This window comes from Exophiala oligosperma (genome assembly GCF_000835515.1).
Source record: "Exophiala oligosperma strain CBS 72588 unplaced genomic scaffold supercont1.6, whole genome shotgun sequence".
In the NCBI taxonomy this organism is placed as follows: domain Eukaryota; kingdom Fungi; phylum Ascomycota; class Eurotiomycetes; order Chaetothyriales; family Herpotrichiellaceae; genus Exophiala; species Exophiala oligosperma.
Genome location: NW_015622823.1, coordinates 816,475 through 835,447, shown reverse-complemented (window position 1 = coordinate 835,447; position 18,973 = coordinate 816,475). Strand labels below are relative to the sequence as shown.

The window sequence follows — 18,973 nt, the reverse complement described above, 5'->3', positions numbered from 1 at the left end:
AGGATGTCCTTGTGACACCTCTGGGCTGGGCTTGCAATATGCGTGATAATCTCATTTGAGCCTTTGTTGCGGGGTTTGCATGGCACATCCCTCTCTTGACCTACCTCGACTCCCCGGGTGCAGCAAGATCGGTCAGAAAGAGACTTTGGCGAGTTGAGTGGCGTCGAAACTTCTTACAGATTCCTAGCGAAGGGGCCTGTTGGTTCTGCTTGACGAACGAAGCGACCGGCTGTCTCGCCCAAGACGCAGACCCGGATGTCATGATCTTTCAATTGGTAAGAGGATTTTCAATATGAGAGGAGAGGTGAGAACAGTGGACTCATTCTTGGGAAAAGCCGTCATCCGTCTTTTCCGCCTAGTTCCAATTGGACCCCCTGTGGACTCATTCTGGGATCTACCGGTGTCGATGGTGTGTCTCTCTGGCGCTTGCGGAACTTCAATCGGGCCTAGACCCTTGTTGTTGCGTTGATCTCCAACATTTTTGGCGTTTTAGCTGCAGGAAGATGTGCGCGCAATGAGGGGTTGATGCGCCTCTCAAACAATGACTTGCAAATTAGAGGGATTGACCACCGTACACACAAGTCGTACTCGTACAGTCTATTCTTCCTCGCCGATGAAGGAAGACGATTAGCACTAAAAGGATCGGTCGCTCCATCAGACGATCCCTTTCGTGGAACCCCGGATTTCTGCAAACCGCAGTTCGAAAAAGACTCTCCGTGCGCTATGTCTGGTCTCATCCTCACTCGAGCTTCGGCGCGGAATTCAAGGCAAGGCTTGAAGCTGCTTCAAGCAGCGAAACGGCGGTCATTCCACCCCGAACCCCGATCTTTTCAGAACAGTCCTCACCACACTCATCGTTTCGTATACCGATGGACGATTCAGGCTATTGGGACACCTCTGGCCGTTGCATATCTGTGCGAAAAGGTGGCCGACAAGAGTGATGGGGAGAGTGGTTTCAAGCTCGACCTTCCCAACATTGACACTGGCTTGTTGACTGAGCCAATTCGGATGAAGGCGAATGTCTGGGGACAGCTTTGAAGAGATGTTAGTGGTGAGAGCTGAGACTACCTACCTACACATGTATGTCTTGGTTGGTACTGCGTATGTACCTATGTGTGGTGACATGTAACGTCTACAACAATAGACGTCCTCGTCTCGGAGATGGTTTATGCTGGATTTATGGGCGTTCTTCTACCAAGCTTGACCCCTAAGCAGGTATTCACTGATATTCCTATCCTTCTGTCCACGCATACGCAAGCCTCCTATTCACTGAACATCCTTAGTGCTCCACAATTTATTAATTACAGGTATATATGTTTATTCCAGTGAAATTTCCTCCAACAAAGGAATCGCCTTGATGGCCACTAATAAGACTCACCGCGTCGCAACGCACCTTTGGCTCAAGTGGTTTGGAGGTGGGCTTATCCTTGGAAACCAGCTGCTTAGTGGATTAAACTGGGAGTCTTCGGCAGGTTTCCATGACTACTGTAGCAATCTCTACAAGTATTACGGAGTAATACGTTCCTTTAGGGAGTTGAGATTTGTGAATGGTCATAGTCGGGATAAGTATTAGAAGCGCCGACCGTTGGCAAGACGGTCGGGGCTTCGAATCTCCAAATAACTTTTTGATTTTTTACTTTTTTTTTCCTTTCTGCAGAATATTTTTGTTGTGAAGGTGGTGAAGTTGGTGAACATCGAGTAGGAAAGTACTCGTGAAATAGAGAAGACGACGAGGCTGCGAGGCTGAACACACGTGGGTGCTCGACGGAACTGGATAATATCTTCTCCGGGGGACTGTCAAGCCAGCTCCGCATTTGATGGCTTGTGGTAACTGAACATCTCCAAGTTGCTTGAAATAAAATCATCACGCCACCAGTTCCTCCTGCAGTTGTCTGCTGGTTTACAAGTAATCTAACCAGGACATATATAATCGGTCCTCATCTTCTCTCCATTGGCGAGGTCTGGAAGTTTCTTGTGCCTCACCTACAAGGATGAAATCCTCCAACCTAACCCGGAGCGTCTTTCGGGCAATCCTTGCCAACCGACCTTATATCGTTCGAGATTGCCAGCGACGTATTGGATCAAACTCGAGACCTCACATCCTCCCGACTACCTTCTGCCTGTCTCAGAAACGTGACTTCTTCGGTTTGACTTTTGCTGGCGGGCAGAAGACCCTGGTCGGTGCAAAAAATACCAATGCCAACATCGAAGCTGCCTTGCTCCGCCTGATCGATCTTGTCAAGGCGAGGAGGTCACATTCTCGACTTCCATCCGATGAGGAGGTCGCAGATGCTTTCAAGTTTTTCTTTGCCTCCAGAGTCGCCACACCAGGGCGGCTAACGAGGAACGAAATCTTTTTGGTCACGGAAGCATTCAAGCATCTACAAGAGCGAGGGCATATCTTGTCTGGGGAGGAAAAATCAGGACTGTCAGAAGAAGATTTGGAGAATGTCTTGCTGGTATTGGCGTCGTCTACGGGCCGTGATAGGTACCGAAGTGATGCCCGCATCCTGGCGACTGTCGTCTTCGAGGCCCTGCAGACACGATCCGGCGCTGTTGATGATGTAGAGCTGCCCCCAGAGGCTGGGCATCAAGCCGTCAAGCCTACTTTATTGGTGACGTACATCACTGTCCTCGCCAAAACTGGCTCGGCTCAAGATGCCTTGGAGCTCTTGCGACGATCTGCGCAGAGCACAGAGAGAGCAAGTCTGCCCATGTGGACCGCTGTTCTCACTGGTCTGGCGAATGAGGGCCGAACACAGGAATTCTGGAAAGTCATTCGGGAGATGCAAGACACAGTCGGTCCGTTCGACGCGGTCTCCCAGCAATCGCTGGTGAGCTACCTGGTCCAACGTGATGAGTTTCATACTCTTCAGAAAGTTTTCGAACTACCCCTGGAAGATGGTCAAGTGCCTACCACCGAGAGCTTGGTCAAGGCGGTGGACTGTGCTATGAAGAGCGGAGAGTTGAAGTGGGCATCTCGTTTTGTCGAGGAACTTGAAGAGCGGACGGATTCAGGCGATATGGCCGGAACTTTACTTCTCTGGTATGCTCTACACGACCAAGATCCAACCAACATCCGACAGAAGCTCGAGCAGATGGCAAAATATGGAGTGACAGATGCAATCACGATGAAGACGCTCAACAGATTGATCGAACATGCCTACCTGCAACATCAAGCGGAAAATGCTGAGCGATACGTCCAGTTGGCTGAAGAATTCGGATTGAGACCCGACGCCAAAACACACGCTGTTCAGTTGCATTATCATCTTCACCAGGGAGACCGCACCGCTGCCTATTCGACGTACGAGCTACTTTTGAGGGACGATATCCCTGCGGACCGATGCGACACTCATGTCCTCAACGAGTACATTACCTCGTTGGCATTCTCTGCCAACCCAGAGTACACCCATCTCATTCAAATTGTGGATCATATTCTTGACACCGATGCGGAGCTGGAACCCGAGGCCATAGCCGGCCTCTGTCATGTATTTTTGTTGAAAGATGAGCTTGAGGAGGCGACGGGAATTCTACGTCACCGGATCGACTCGTATCCGATGGACGATCGAGCACGTATTGCGGCCGTGTTTCGTCAATTCATCGTGGACCCGACGATCAAAGATCAACGAGCGTTCAACGCATACGAGCTTTTCCGGCATGCTTTCCCGGAGGCAGAAGTCGAGGACCGCATTCCCCTAATGCAGTCATTCTTTGACCGTGGTCGATCGGATCTGGCGTGTCTGGTGTTTGGTCACATGCGACAACGAGAGGAACCGTCCGCGCGACCCACGCCCGAAGCCTACGCAAAGTGTTTCGAAGGCATCGCCAAGTGCAAAGACATTGACGGCCTTCAGATGGTGTACAACATGCTCAAACTTGACTTGTTGGTCGAACAGACCACGCGCATCCACAACGGGATGATGGCGGCTTACACGGCGTGCCAACAGCCCTTTTCGGCCATCATCGATCACTTTTGGAAGATCATGGAGTCTCGAGAGGGACCGACTTTGAGTTCGTTCGCGCTCGCCCTGCAGGCCTGCGAGAAGTGGATCCCCCAAGGCGCGCATGAGGCCCGACACATTATGGCGTTGATGCAGAGTTTCAATCTGGTTATCACAAAGCAAATTTACGATTGTTACGTCGGTGCCTTGGCGGGTCAGTCCGAGTTTGAAAATGTCGTGGAGCTGATCGAGAAGATGGAGGAGGATATTGGGGAGCCGCCCGACGTTCTCACCATCGGGACGTTTTACAACGCCATCCCTTGGCAATATCGGAAGGACGAGGTCGAGAAGTGGGCCAGACAGGCGTACCCTGACTTGTGGGAGGAATTGGAATCGTACGGGGACGAGATTGACGAGGAGTGGGAAATTCGGTATTTCAAGATTGATCGAACCATTGACATGGACGATGAGTTGTTGTTCGCCGAGGGAGAGTATCATCCCGTCATTGCCCAAGCTAGACAGACTACCTTGGAAGCACCTAGGAAGTAGACGTATACATGGTATATGGCAAGGGCCATACAGGAGGAAACAGAATATAACAAGACGGTCATTATTTGATATTAAATATTTTTGACATTTGTTTTTTCATCTATATGTGTTAAAGGAGCTAATCCAAATAGCTCCATGAGTGTAATTTTATATACTCATCCTTCTTTTTCCTCCTCGTCTTCTTCTCGCAAGTCTATCATATCTGTACCGTGACCCAGTCTTTTCACATTTCAACAAATTGCATTTCATGTGGTTGTCGTTGTAATCATAATCGTCATCGTCATCCTCGTCGTCCTCTCGGTCCGACGGCTCACCATCGTAGAACCCGGCAGGCATCGGACCTTGAGTGCTGTAGCCGTCCTGTTCCTGGAGGATGTCCACGTGCCTGACAGTCCTGGTGTCGTCGATCTCGTTTCGAAAGGTCAGGTCCTCGGGTTCCCTCCAGCCGTACTTGACCTTGACCCCGGGGAACATGTGGGCGATTTCCTCCCCGGACAAGAGACAACCTTTACCGCCCAGGCCCTCGACCACGGGTCGGAGCAGGCGGGCGGTGCTGAGGGCGCTCTCGTCACGGATGATGGCCGTGTTGGACCATATGATGATGCCGACCGAGGCGAGCAACTGTAAGACGGGAACGAGGGCCAGGATGGCCCCGGCCCACACCCACTCGACCGTCACCGACTGGGCCAGCACCGGGTACCAACCGGTCACGTTCTGCTGGGGCCCGTTGTAGTCCATGGCGGCGACGGCCTCGATGGCGTACTCCATGAGCCTCTGCTCGACCCAGTAGGCCGACGAGGCGCTGTTGGGGCTCCAGTAAGACGAGAGGGTGTAGCGGGAGACCTCGTACGCGAGCCCGGTGGTGTTGTCGTCGTGGCCCTGCTGGGTGAAGCGGATGCCCGAGATGGACCAGCCCACGGCCCCCGCCACGATGCGAGCCTGCTCGTCGTGGATCTGGAACGTGGATTCCGTTTGGTTCGTGCCCGGGAACAAGTAATCCTGCACCCCCTCCACGGGGTACAGGGTGCTGTTGCACGTGTAGAACGAGGCCTTGGGGATGTGCGGCGAGCTGGCGTTTTGGAGTGCCATGACCTGCGTGCACCGTGGCCCGCACGTCGCTCCGAGGACGCCGACGTAGGTCATGGCTCCAGGTTCGCCCGGTGGTAGGTCGAGAAATCTCAGGGCGCCGCGCTCGTCGCGGTACTGGATGGTCTCGGTGCCGGTGTCGTCGCCGAGGCTCTTCGCCTCGAGGTCGGACACGTCGACGAGCTCGAGGGGGGCGCAGTGCGCCTCGATCGTGACTGTTCGGTGGGAGATGAGCGTGATGTCGACGTTGGTCGGGTTTGAATCTTGAAACGCATATGTCATCGAATCCCATTTCGCGCCGTTGCCGTAAACGGTCGGTGTGCTTGGTTTGCCAAATACCCAGGGGCCGGTTTGTCCGGGGACTGGTCCGTTGACAAAAAGGTAGTCTTGCCCTTGGATGCCGTAGCTGTTGGCGGAACCCAACTGTGCCGCGAAATCGGGGTTGTCGGCGCTCCAGACATCATTGATCTGGGTCAAGTTGGCGACACTCAGATGGCCAAATTTGACGCCGGGATGCTTCGAGGTGCCGAGACTGTATGTCAAACCGAGTAGCGCCACGAGGACTTGTAGGCATATGTTGATGCCCAGCCACAGGGCGCACAGGCACTGCGTGCGGTTGAGCCTGAAAAAAAGTCGGCCTGGCGTGTGCGCCGCGCGGAAAAGGCCAATCACTTTCCGCAGACTGTCACAGGACATGATGAGGTCGAATTCTTGGAGCGAGCGATACTTGGACGCCAGGAGCCGCCAGCGGAACATGAGTGCGAATTCGCGGAGTGTGCTGCTCAAGTTGTTGCCCAGGAACAGCGACAAGAGGACGATGAGCGCGTTGAAAAGTTTGATCTGGCTGACCGACATTTTGAGTAGGTTGCCAAACACTCCCAGGCAGGTCGCGAGAAGGCCACACAGGATCGCGGTGATGGCCCATCGATAAATGGCTTTGATGAAAAGGCGCATCCGCTGGCGACTGGGCTTGAACTCGCGAACGGTCTGGGATGGGACGTCGGCGGCGGCCGTGGACACCGAGTGTCGCCATGGCTGTCTGTAGCGTGTAGTTAATCGCGGAAGTGTTCGTTGAGACTTGGAAGGACTCGTCGAGTATATCGTGTCGCTCCACGTAAGGGGAGACGCAGAGTCTGGGGCAGATTGCCCGCCAGATTGCGCGAACTTCTCCATTAACAGGCTGTCGCTTGACGTCGTATCATTATCACTTCCACCTTGACTCATTGAGATGTCATTTTAAAGAAGTCGTCAATGTCAACAAACTTCAGAAAAGCTTTGATGTCAATGTTTGAATGAAGAAGATGGAAAAGGGAAGATCGGGGGAGGGTGGGGAGAGGAGGAAGAGAAGATCGTGAAAAAGCGACAACATGTACGAGTCACGGAGTACGAAAGTCTTCTCTTCTTTTCAACAGCCACACACAGCCAGGGTCAAAACTCTGCCGCCTCGTGGTGGTTACGAGGACGACTTTTTTTGAGTCAATAAACTCGGCTGCTGCCGGGTGTAGAGAGTGGTGCACGTTCCAGGTTCATCGATTCCGATCAATGATGTTGGAGAGAATCTGACACCTTGACGTTGACGATGAGGTCTGGAACACTCACATTTTAGCGCCCTGAGAAAAAGACTTCGAGCCAATCGTGCAGATGAGTGGCACCGTTGCTTTTTTTTTCTTGTTCTTGTGAGATTGATGGGGAAGTCTAAGTATAGCATACGATGATTCGATGAACTGGAGTCTTTTTGGTGATCCTGAGATCCTGAGATCCTGAGATCCTTTGATCCTTTGACTCTCGTTCGCGGGGTGGTATTGATTATGTAAACCATCACGTGACCCCTTGTAACCCTGTCCCTTGCCCCTTCCCTCACTTTTCACCTCCCCTGACTGTCCTTCTTTCCTTGGCTTGGTAACATCTGCTTTCCTTGATGGTGTCTTGTCTATTCAGTATCCAAGTCATCGTCTAGAAAAGCGGAGGGTTCGAGTTTTGAGATCATGGCTTCGATAACAATTGGTCGTCGGTCCACCAGAAGCTGTGCGGCTTGAGAAGTTGGGATGGGGAGGATCCGGCCATGATGGTCCACAGAAAACTTTGACGTCAACTGGCATTGAGTCTGAGACCGAGATGAAGTGAGTGAGAAACTCCCCCGGCCATGGATGCGAATCCCAATTCGAGCTCCGGGAAATGTCGCGCAGACAGGCTGCGGCATACGGGAGCAGCAGGATCAGATCATGAGTACAACCACTGGCCTGGAAATCCCTGGACCACTACGGTGTTTCAAACACAGTCAAATACTTCCATCCAAAGACATGTCCACATCTTTCGATCGAAGGCGATGTTCCATCCCAGCAGGTGAGGTTGTCGGACCGTTCGCATCAACAGGATTTGTCCATGAGAACATCAACCTACATCGCGTGGCCCATTGGCACCGCACAAGCTATGGATGTGAATATTCACGCTGACAAAGCCATGCTCCTCAGGAACATACCCTGTTCCTCCTGGAGACCCGTATGAAGTGAATGAATTCACTTGTGGGGGCTGGGTCCTCCGGGCGAAAACTTTTGGGTCGATTCACCGCCCTCGAAAAGACGTAAGTGAGGTTCTATATACAAGTGAGAGCTCGCCCTCTCGCTACAGCATGCAGCATTCTCGCAGTATTGGTCGGGAATTCGAGTTTCAGGTGGTTCTAGGTCCATAACCTTGCTCCTAGATACCTCAATACTCCCACCAAAAAATCCCTGGTGCTGTGGTCGAGGATGCTCTCCATCAGCGCATCTTTTCATACAGTCATCCCCTCACCTTCGCTTCGTTTACATTGACAAGGAGAGGCTGGGACACGGTCTGGCAGTATCAGCGGCAGAAAAAATTCATCTATTCAAACGGCAGAGATTTTCCAACACCCATTGAAGTGAATACTCTCTCGCCGCCTTCAAATTTCTCATTCATAATCTCGCTCTTCTTCTTACTCTCACTCAGTCTACTTACTCTTAGCCACATACTCTTTCCTCCATTCCACACCGAGAAGACCTGTCTATCTTGTAATGTGTCAATTGAGAACAAGTTCTACGTCATCTTATTGAATCCTTCCAATTTTCCACAATACAGACAAGTCACCAATACCTTTGAAGATGGAGATGCCAACAGGAAAGAAGCGTCGCCGTGAAAACGACGATGACGCCGACTTGCCCTCTGCACCCCTATCGACACCACCTTATACACACTTCTCGAACACCATCGAGCCTCCCTCTACCACGTCTGAAGACATGATTGACCCTTACCTGAACCTCGATGCGAGCTCCTATCGTTATGTCACAGAACTGCAAGATGCTGAAGCCACTAGCGACGCCAATCTTGACTTGCAAGACTTCAACCCTCCTCCAGATGATCCTTTCGACGTCTTTAATGACCCCAGCAAGTTCGCCTCCCTTTTCCAGTCTCATGTTGCGGAAGAAGATGATCAGCCTGCGGAGCCTAGCAAACCCTTGGACAGTGACAACACACTTCAACCCAAGCAACCTGAGCAACCTGAAGTCAATACTGACGCGCTCATGTCCAATACCACTAATCAGACTGTCACATGTCCTCCCGCGCAGCCAGCAGAGCCAGTTCCCACAATCAGCGACGATGGTGTCAACATTTCGAGCCCAATGGGATATGCGACAAATGTCTTTGATTTGGCGTTCAAAGATCCAGAAATTGCAAACGGAATCGCTCGGCTGGAAGCCTACTGTTCGCAAACTGAGGATCCATCTGAGAATGAAAGAGCAAGCAACGAAGCAGCACAGACATACACAGGGGGCGCCGAGGGACATCAGCCTGCTATGACTGCCAATACACCCAAGGGAAAACCCATCGCTAGTCAAGGACAATGGGCTGCATCTGCGCCAGCAAGAATCAACCACCCAGTTGCGAACACGAATACTTTCATCTCTCCCCCTACTTCAAGACGACACCAACGACGCCCTTCACCCAAGAAAACCCCAACGCGTACTTCATCACAGATGGTAAAGGGCTATGCAACCATGCCTCAACTAAAATCATCGCAGAACATGCCATCCTCTCGACCTGGCAATCATACCATGGCGAATGTTTCTTTCAACGATATGAGCCCGCCTGCACCAAAACGTGTTCGACCGAACAAGACTCGGCAAGAGACTGGCTACCTGACTTTCAATAATCCTCACGGCGAAGTCGTTTTCTCGGAAGTTGATAGCATCATGGCAGGCTTTGGAGACTTCTTGAATCGACACAGCATTACTGGACTGCAAAATCAACGCGTGGCTGCCAACCAGCAACCTTTGTACACTGGCATGGGACCCTTCACTCTATCTACATACTTTGCCAACCCTGTTAACTTTAAAAACAATCAGTGGATTGGCAGTAGCATGAGCAACCTTACACCACCGTTATCTCAAATTCGTCAGCAGACTGGCTATGATTATCCCGTCCCAAGAGTCAGTGGAATACTGGCTTCGATTGAACAAGCTCAGGACTTGCTCAGACAAAAGCAGCAGGCAAAGACGACTATGATGGGTACTCAGCTACACCATCAGCTGTCGGCAGAAGTCCAACCTCCTCGCCCTGTTTCTCGTTCCGCTCAGCAACAAACACAAGCTTATCAGAACACTCACGTCCAGAACAACACAAAGGTTTATCAGAACATTCCTGTTCAGCATCAGTCACATATCTATCAGAGCACTCCCATCCAGAATCAATCGCACTTCTCTAAGAGCACTCCCGTCCGCAAGCAGTCACAAGTTCAACAGAACGGATCTACCAAGCGCCATACGAATGGTACTCAACGTAATGCTGCTCAACACCAAATACCAGCTCCCCAGAATGGCTATGTCCAGCAACAGACACAAGTTGGCCTGAACTATCCCGTCCAGCAGCAGACACCAGTTCGTCAAAACTTCATGGCAGACCATCTCCAACACCAGGCGGTGAACTCACCAGCAGGACATCTGCAACCACAAACCCAACATCAGGTTCAATTCGCCCCTCAGATGCACTATCAAAAGCAGACTCCTCAAATTCAGTCTTCACCAGTCACTCCAGGTAGTCCACGAACTGGTATGGGTCTCTCAGCCTCGCGCCAGTATAACATGAGAGATGTTACACCCACACCTGCACCACGTCGTACTCCTGCCTCGAGACCGACCTCTCATCTCTCTACTGCTGTTGTCAACGCTCAAGTTCAACCGCAGCCTGCTTTGACGAAGACTGTCTCTGCTCCTGCAGTCGCCCCGATCGAGAAACCAGTTCAATCTGTTGAAAATCCACCAAGCATTCAAGTTCCTGATGTCGTGACTCCTCAAAAGAACGAGGTCGAACCGTCTGCTCCAGCATCCGGTACGGAACGATACTCCACGGGCAATACTCCAATGGATTTTTTGGACTGGAACATGACCACTACTCCCGCTGGCCCAGCACCTACCGTCACTTCAGCAGATCTCATGATCTCCAACCTCGATCCACCCGAGGTCGCAAACACAAACACAAACGTTCATGCCATCCCGGAGCTCGACCTGACCCCGCCTCTAAATGCCAATCCCAGCTCGGAGACTGAAGCTACACTCCTTGCTCTCGGAGTTGATCTTTCCAATTTCGCTCATACTCCTCACCCTGCTGTGTTGACACCTGCAGTTGTCGAGAATGAGGCTTCCGCACCTGCAATTACAGCCAACAACAATGACTCGACTCCGCCACATGTTATCAATGGCGTCGACGGATCATCTTCGGGTACCTCAGTCGACAATACGGACTTGGGCTTGCCGAGCGAAGGATTGCCAGGCTTCGAATTTGACTTTGACATGTTCAACGAGTCCCAGCCTTTCAACTCTGGTGACCGGGGCTTTTAGACTGCTGGTGCCCGACTTTGACTCGAATCAACTTGCATGACGACCAAGACGTACTCCGTTCTCAGTCTTCGTCTATGTGGTCGGGTATGAGCGAGAGTGAGAGTGAGCAAAAGAGTTGTATCGACGTCCTCTTAAACACAAATATGAGAAGAGAGAAGAATGACCATTCATTGTGGAATGAAACATGAAGATTACCAACGCGACATGGGTGATCACACAACCGGTGTCGATATTGACATCGATATGCTGGACTCGATTCGACACTCGACTGCGCTGTGAAGAAGAGTACAATGTATGAAGGACATACGGTACCTACCTATCTTGGACATGAAGGGACGACGACGACAGGATATGTCCAGAGACTGGGAGCTGACGGTCGGACCGTCAAAGTTCAGGAAGAATTGGTGATTTTCTTTTTTTTGCTGGTATTTCGTTGGGTTTTTTTCTTTTACTTTTCCCTTTACAGTCATCAAGAGCGAATGGGAACGAGACGAGACGAGACGAGCGTGTGCGTATACTTGGTTATATTGAATGGATCGGGAAAGAGCGTATAAGGATCGGATTGATTGATTTGATTGATCAAGGCATGTGTTGCGCGCCACTGGCTCTGCGAATATTTGCACACCAAAAACAGTCTCTCGTCCATACGATCGATTACCATGAGTTTGTGTTACATGTCAAAAAAGTCCAAGTGAGACCAAAAAAAGGTAGAAAAAGTATAAGAAATACGAGAATACAAAAATACAAAAACAACAAAAACAACAAAAACTTCACAAATGAAAATTGAACATGACACTGAACACGGTAGCTGGAGATTGATGGTTGATGTGACTTGTTGTGTTGTATCGTATCCAGCATGAAGTAAGTTGACCTGGTAAGTACCTTGGATTCAAATACCAGTTAGAGGCTACCTAGTACCATCGGAATATACCACCACCGCCGCCGCCGCCGCCGCCGTGGTTCCATCCCGAGGTTACCCTCCAATGAACCCGCAAGCCAGACGATGTACGGGAGCAAGAAAGGCAAGAGCAAGGCTAGTTCTCTCAAGACGACCCGTAATGACTCAGGTCCAAACCCATGCCCCTCGCGACCTTCCTCTCCATCCACCTCCTCCTGAAGCCTTCTCTCGCGAGTTCCCTCGTCTTTCGTGACCAGACGTCCGGCCCCACTCGACCCCGGACGAAGCCCTCCTGCAAAGCCAAAATCGCGTCCTCGATGCCCCTCTCCTCGCACGCGGCGTCGTACAACTGGCGGGCCACGACGGTCGGAGGGACCAACATGTCGTCGACGGCGGGGATGTCGTTCTGGCTCGCGCGCTGACGGGCCGAAGAGATGACTCCGTCGGATTTTGACAGCGACGTGGACAGCAACGATAAATTAGACGACAAGGTCGAGTGCAAGGTCTGGAGGTTGTTGAGCTCCGCGGATAGTGCCGACAAGGTCGATTGGAGCGCCGCGTTTTGGGATTGCAACGCCGGCAGCGCGCTCGTGGACTGGGTGATTTGAGAGTGCAGGGATTGAGTGAGCGTGTGGGAGAGGTGGGTCAAGAGGGCTTCCTTCTCCGGATTGACGGGAATAGGAGGGGCCGGGATGGAGGAATCGGGGTGATGAGATGCAGTATTTGTGGCCGAAGGGAGGGAGATTTCAAAGGGAGAGTCGAGAAGGTCAGGAGGAGGTGCGGGTTTCGGGTGTGAGGGAGGCGGTTGTGGTTGTAGTGGTTGTTGTTGATGATGGTGTGGCAGGTGAGGTTGAACCTGGTATTGAGGGTGAGGTTGTGGCTGCCGTGGCGGTGGTCCTCCCTGTCCTGGAGGATATTGCTGGCCGCCAGGGTATTGACTGTGGTCTTGTTGTGGGAAATGTTGGTTTGGCTGAGATCGGGGGTCGTAGGGCTGTCCTGGGTAGGGACCCATTGGCCCCTGCTGTTGAGCGTATTCCTGGCCTTCCGCGGGTCTGGGAGGCTGAGGTCTGTACTGAGACTGCTGCTGCTGCTGTTGCTGTGGAAGTATCGATTGTCTAAGACTACTAGTTCTCTGAGGCATATAGTTCGTACTAGTCGGAGATCTAGGCATGTCACCATTCCCATAGGGATACTGAGGTCTTTGGCCAGGGGGCTTCTGTTGGTGCGGAGGTAGTGGTGGGAGCGCATCATATCGGCTTAGTCGTTGACCAGGGCCTCCTGATGGTGATGGTGATCCGGGGTGAGTGACTGGTTTTGGCGGCGGCGGCGGAGGTCCGCCCTGGTGTTGTTGTTGTGCCGGTGGTGGTGGACTCGACACGGACACGGTTGACGGATGCTGTGCGAGCTCCCTTGGAAGAGGTGGCACAGGAGGTGGCGTAGGCTGAGCTGGTCGTTGTTGTTGTAGCTGACCCTTGGCGACAACAGGCGGCTCTTTCGCAAAAACATCAGCCAGTATGGAAAGGAAGTCGACAAGGTTAGATCTCTAATGTGAGGTTTTTGTTAATGACCACTCGATTTCTCTCTCTCGGTGGTGGTTGTGCTACGGGTCTGACTTACTTCCCAGGCCTCTCTCCAATGTGCCAGGTATGGATGATACACCTTCCCATCTCCACCGACATATTGCCCGGGCCGTATGACCATATCATCCGTCGGCGTCACATAACACATGGGTGGCTCGTGTGGATATGTATGAGGAACCCATAACGAGATGGGAAACCGGTAGACATTTCCTCGAAAGTTGACGGGTATCGTCCCTTTGAAATGTACTAGGAGCGCCGATACTCCGTTTTCAAACGCTAAATATTCTTGTCAAACGGCTGTCCTACTCTTTCTTTATCATCTCTGACTCACTGTAGACATCGGTTCGAGGTGCGAACCCATGGTTGCGGGACAGCACATAGGCGAGGTCGGAGTAGGTTCGATTTGGGTCTCGGTATTCCTGGCGCGAACTTAAGTACATACACAATACACACACAGAGACAATCTCAGGGGGAGGCTTCTTACACGTTTCAAGACATCATAGAGCCAGCTCAGAGTCTTTTGCGGCACACCGGCCATTTGTCATAGTCTGGATTGATATGATCGTTGTTCTTCAGGCGCAGCCAATACTCGTTATGTTCATGGACGTCTCTAATTGGCCAAGACGAGAGAAGGCCTGTTGCAGCAAATATATCGCGCTGCTTTACGGATTACGGAGCCCAGATGAACAGTTCAGACAACTTGGGACTTTTGTCTTTCGATCATTGCTATGAAGATATTGCATCGCTATGTACAGAGCATCATCCCATAGCAGAAACTGCCGATGTTATGTGCATATCATAGTTTCGTCTGGTTTTCACCGCACGTCGGTCCGCCCATCTACTACTGCCAAACAGGCTCAACCTCATCACACTTGAGAATTCAATACAAATCCCTTGTCCTTCTCACTCTCACTGCCATTCTGTTTCTCACTTCCATAATTGTGTCCAGGCTGCTCGTGTCTTCCTTCTTCCCCAGGTACCCTTTCCCCACGGAGCCCATCAACAAGATACATTTTTCCCAGATCCTCATCCTCCGTCCTCACAGGTACCGGCGACACGGTTGTCAAAACAAGGTAAATCAAGCCCGAGAAGACCACGACGAGAACGTAATTCCACGAATACAAGTTCAAAATCCCCTTGTTCGTGACCCTCACACCCATGGCCTGAAGCATACCAGGAAACAAGGGCGCCAATGCCACAAACCAAGCGACAAACGCACGCCAGTTGAATCCGTAATCGTACCAGTATATCCCAACGCGTGGCTTGAACAGATGCGAGATGTTGATCCCATACCCGCGCCTCACCCAGAAGTAATCGGTCATGATGACTCCCGTGGTCGCGCCGAGGAACAGGGTGTACGCTCCCAAGAAGGCCAGGAACGTGGTTGCTTTGGCCTCGATCTCCCACGGACAGATGGCGAAGCCGATGACGGCGCACACAAACTGGCCTCGGCGGATGTTGATGTACCTTGGAAAGAGTCCCGTCAGATCATTCGCAAACGGGATCGAGTTACCGGTGACGTTGGTCATGATGTTGAAGAAGACAAACATCAGGCCGGCGAAGAACTTGGCGCCGCGCGCATCGAAATTGTTGATCGTCACCAAAGGGTTCCATTGGATTTCACCGTAGAGAACCGAACTGGCGACCGCCATGGTACACCCCAAAAGTTCCGTGAGGGTGACAAAGACAGGTAAGGCGACGAGCTGGGTCACCCACGCGGCCCGGTCGTTCTTGGAGTGGCGTGAGATATCCATAATGTTGACCGCGAAGGTGGCGTTGCCGGAGATGGCAGCGTTGACGCAGATTCCGAACAGATAGCCCACGGACATGCCGTCCGTCGGGACACTGGGTTTCTTCCAGATGCGCGCGGGCCACCCTCCTGCCGCCGTGATGGACCACGTGAACAAGGCCGTCCAGTACAACGGAACCATGATGCTCTTGGCGACGAACAGGAACCGCAGCGTCTTGATCGAGAGGTAGAGAAACGGCAGGGACAAGAGCCAGAAGATGACGAAGCAGAGGAGTTGCTGGGCCGTGATGTTGGCAGAGGCCGGGAACGCGCCGACCTGCCAGTGTCGAAACGATGGCCATATCGCGGTCACGCACGCCTGGACCGCCTGGCCCGCCAGGCTCGTCTGGATGCCGTAGTAGATGAGGCACGGGACGGCGCGGACCACCATGGCCCATTTCGAACCCCAGAGGCCAAATGAGGCGCGCACCGTCCCCGGGAAGTTCGTGCCCAGTTTGCTCCCCAGGTAGCCCGAAGCGGCGCAGGGGACGGCCACGATCATGTTGCCGATCAAGCACGCCACGACACACAGGCCCGGGTTGAGGCCGAGGGAGAAGGCGGAGCTGGAGACTTGCAGTTGAGCGGCGTTGAACCCTTCGGCTATCCAGAACAGTCCCATCTGGTACCACTCGTAGGTCCGGTCTTTGCGTCTGATGGGGTCCATGTCTTGATTCGTGTACGCGGCGGCATCTGGATCTTCAACGGCAAAAGACCCAGGTCGAGGCTTGAGCACGACATGCTCTTGCCAGAAGTGTTTGAAGTTCATACTGGCAGCTTACCCTCCAACTGCCCCTACACGTGCAGTCTATTTAGGTCGGTCAAATGGCCTCAATCGAGTCAAGTGGTGAGTGACCTTTGGGAGCGCGAGGAGAAGAGAGATAGAACGTGTTCTCGGTACCCGATGGTAGTCTCCTTTATACGAGTGACTCCAAACAACTGGCCATGGTGAACCATTAGACCATGACTACGAGTACTCGTATGGATACACTCGGGACTATAAGGTATGCACCCCCTATGTCGGAAGTCCCTCCGACCAAGACTGGGATTGAATACATGGAGTTCAACGTCCACATGGACATGCTAGATAGGGCCATTGGACGTATCCTGTTGGTCAAGATAAGAGATGGGGTCTCAACTGATTCTACTCATACAAGGTAGGCAATGGAGATAAGGAGAATACGGAGAACAAGCGGTGGTCGATGATGGGTAAGTCCTCGTAGATGTGTTTCTCTTGCCTGGAGAGCGCACTTCTCCTTTGACGATCGCTTCCCAAAGCAAGCACAAAAGACGATTGAGGGCGCGCCGATAAGAGTATGAGATAGACTGGTGGGATCACGATACAAACACAGGCGAGAACACTGTTGTTGTTGTTTCTTAAAAATTCGCAAAGAGTTTGGAGTGCTGCTTGTAAGTTAGATGGGTCACATGAAGACTCTATTTGCTTGGGTCTAATCAGTCCAAAATGCTGTGAGCGTTCCACGTCTGATGGACGTCGATCAAATATTCTACACTTGTCTTGACTGGGACTCAGCCAATATACTCCGCAAACTTGAGGAATTCCTCGTCATCCCTGAGCGCCATGAGATCATCCTCCCTCAAACACATCGCGACAACCATGTTCCCTTCCTTGTCTCTTGGCATGAGATAAAGGAGACTGGGAGCAGCGCCCATCCTCGGTCTTCTGGCTGCCTCGGGCGTCCCAAGCACCGGACCGAACGACTTTTGGCAACACGCGACGTTGGCGTGGCTCGAGAAGATGACGTCTCGATCGAGGTCCAAGTTCGCGCCATTGACCAACTGACTCTTGTCGTCCAGACGATCGAGCATCGTCGCGAACGCACGTACATGGTGCTTGATCTTGTCGTCGCGCTGAAGCAGCATGCGCAGGCGCGCCGCCACGTCTCCCAGGGGTTGCTCGTACACGTCGACGCTGCCGGACTCGTATGCGACGTCGACCATGTGGCCCAGGTACAGGTACGAAAGGCCAAGGTATTTTCTCGCGCTGAGCGGTCGGGCAAAGGTCGTCGTCGTCGTCGTCGTCGTTTTCGACGACGACGATTTGGCGTTTTGTGTGTTTCCGGGTCGTCGGTTGGAGCCACCACGAACTCGTGAGATGGCCCGCCAACACAGAGCGCCCACCGCGTCGTCCGTGGTGATGTACGGCACGAGAGTCTGACGGCTTGCGGCGACCTTGAGGAGCGACAGATTCGACGAGGTGAGATTGAAATATGCCCATGATACCGCCGCTTCCGGGTGGACAGGTGTGGGTGGCATCGTCGTGACCGTCACGGTCTGTGAACAGGGCACCGGATTGTTCTTCCCCTCCATCCTCCACGGTTTGACCATGACGTCTTCGAGGTCGTTGCCGGGCTCATACTCGTCCCCAAGCAAAGGCACAACGTTCCCTCGTGGTTGATTGCCCTGCTCGATTTCCTCCTCGGTGAAGCGCTCCAGACGACACGCTTTGGCAAACAGAGAGATGATGGTGCCCAGTCCCGTCATGTCCGCGGTCATGTGGTTGCAGGAGAAGGTAAGTAGGAGCCCACCACGGACAAAATTCGCCTGTAATATGAGAACCGGTGCTATTTGGCTGAAATCGCCTGGATCTTCTGCCCACGAGGAAGCTATCGGGGGCAGGATGATGGCTGGGTCGAGGAACCTGAATGGATATCTGGCGGCACTCATCTCTGATAAGGTGGGGAATGATAGGTTGCCGCTCTGTCTCAAGTCGTTGATGTGAAGGAGTATTCTTTCTTCGAGTGGTACGATCTTTGGTCTGCCGCTACAGCCATGACGCCGGCCTTGCATAACCACTTGCCCGGCGAGGAAGGGAAATGCTTCCGCCAGTCGCTCCAGGCCGTCCCTCAATGCGCCTTCGATTTCGTTCGTGGCATACTCATCCGAAAGATGAAAGCATAGACACAACACAATGTACCTTTTCAGCATGGGCAAGCTACCCATGACATCTCGAAGATGCGTGAAGTCACGAGGTGTTCCGTTTGGAGCCATGACGGATTGCACTCTGCGAGGTGTCACGAACAGGGGTCTGTTGCCAATGATGAAAGACTAGAAGCAAATTCACAGTGACACGTAAAAAATCGCACTTCCATCATGGCGATGCTGTGTGGCAAGAAACAAATCCTCAGATGAGTACCTGTACACTCCCGTATCATCGTCCAGGTGCAACTTCACTATCCCCAGGAAAGCCAAGACCGCCTTGTTCCAGTTTCCTGATCGGGATTGAGGCAATGTTGTCATTTATGAGTGGTATCAAGCAC

The 18,973-nt window shown here is 52.4% G+C and overlaps 5 protein-coding genes across 5 annotated transcripts; 2 read left to right on the top strand and 3 right to left on the bottom strand.

Annotated features, from left to right (window-relative positions):
- Positions 1–723: 723 nt before the first annotated feature.
- Positions 724–1,038, top strand: PV06_06749 (uncharacterized protein; the record flags this gene model as incomplete). The annotated part of the gene is made up of 1 exon (XM_016407903.1): positions 724–1,038. One exon carries the CDS (start codon positions 724–726, stop codon positions 1,036–1,038), a length of 315 nt encoding a protein of 104 aa, XP_016261383.1.
- Positions 1,039–1,991: 953 nt separating this feature from the next.
- Positions 1,992–4,490, top strand: PV06_06748 (uncharacterized protein; the record flags this gene model as incomplete). Its single annotated transcript, XM_016407902.1, has 1 exon — positions 1,992–4,490. One exon carries the CDS (start codon positions 1,992–1,994, stop codon positions 4,488–4,490), a length of 2,499 nt encoding a protein of 832 aa, XP_016261382.1.
- A 61-nt stretch (positions 4,491–4,551) lies between these two features.
- PV06_06747 (uncharacterized protein) lies at positions 4,552–6,993 on the bottom strand. Its single transcript, XM_016407901.1, has one exon. The coding sequence runs from the start codon at positions 6,798–6,800 to the stop codon at positions 4,638–4,640; it is 2,163 nt and encodes a 720-aa protein (XP_016261381.1). The 5' UTR covers positions 6,801–6,993; the 3' UTR covers positions 4,552–4,637.
- Positions 6,994–12,099: 5,106 nt separating this feature from the next.
- Positions 12,100–14,465, bottom strand: PV06_06746 (uncharacterized protein). The gene is made up of 4 exons (XM_016407900.1): positions 14,391–14,465; positions 14,238–14,325; positions 13,944–14,182; positions 12,100–13,869 (listed from the first exon to the last, which is right to left on the bottom strand). Exons 1-4 carry the CDS (start codon positions 14,442–14,444, stop codon positions 12,472–12,474), a joined length of 1,779 nt encoding a protein of 592 aa, XP_016261380.1. The 5' UTR covers positions 14,445–14,465; the 3' UTR covers positions 12,100–12,471.
- Positions 14,466–17,123: 2,658 nt separating this feature from the next.
- On the bottom strand, positions 17,124–18,704 carry PV06_06745 (uncharacterized protein; the record flags this gene model as incomplete). The annotated part of the gene is made up of 1 exon (XM_016407899.1): positions 17,124–18,704. One exon carries the CDS (start codon positions 18,702–18,704, stop codon positions 17,223–17,225), a length of 1,482 nt encoding a protein of 493 aa, XP_016261379.1. The 3' UTR covers positions 17,124–17,222.
- Positions 18,705–18,973: the final 269 nt, after the last annotated feature.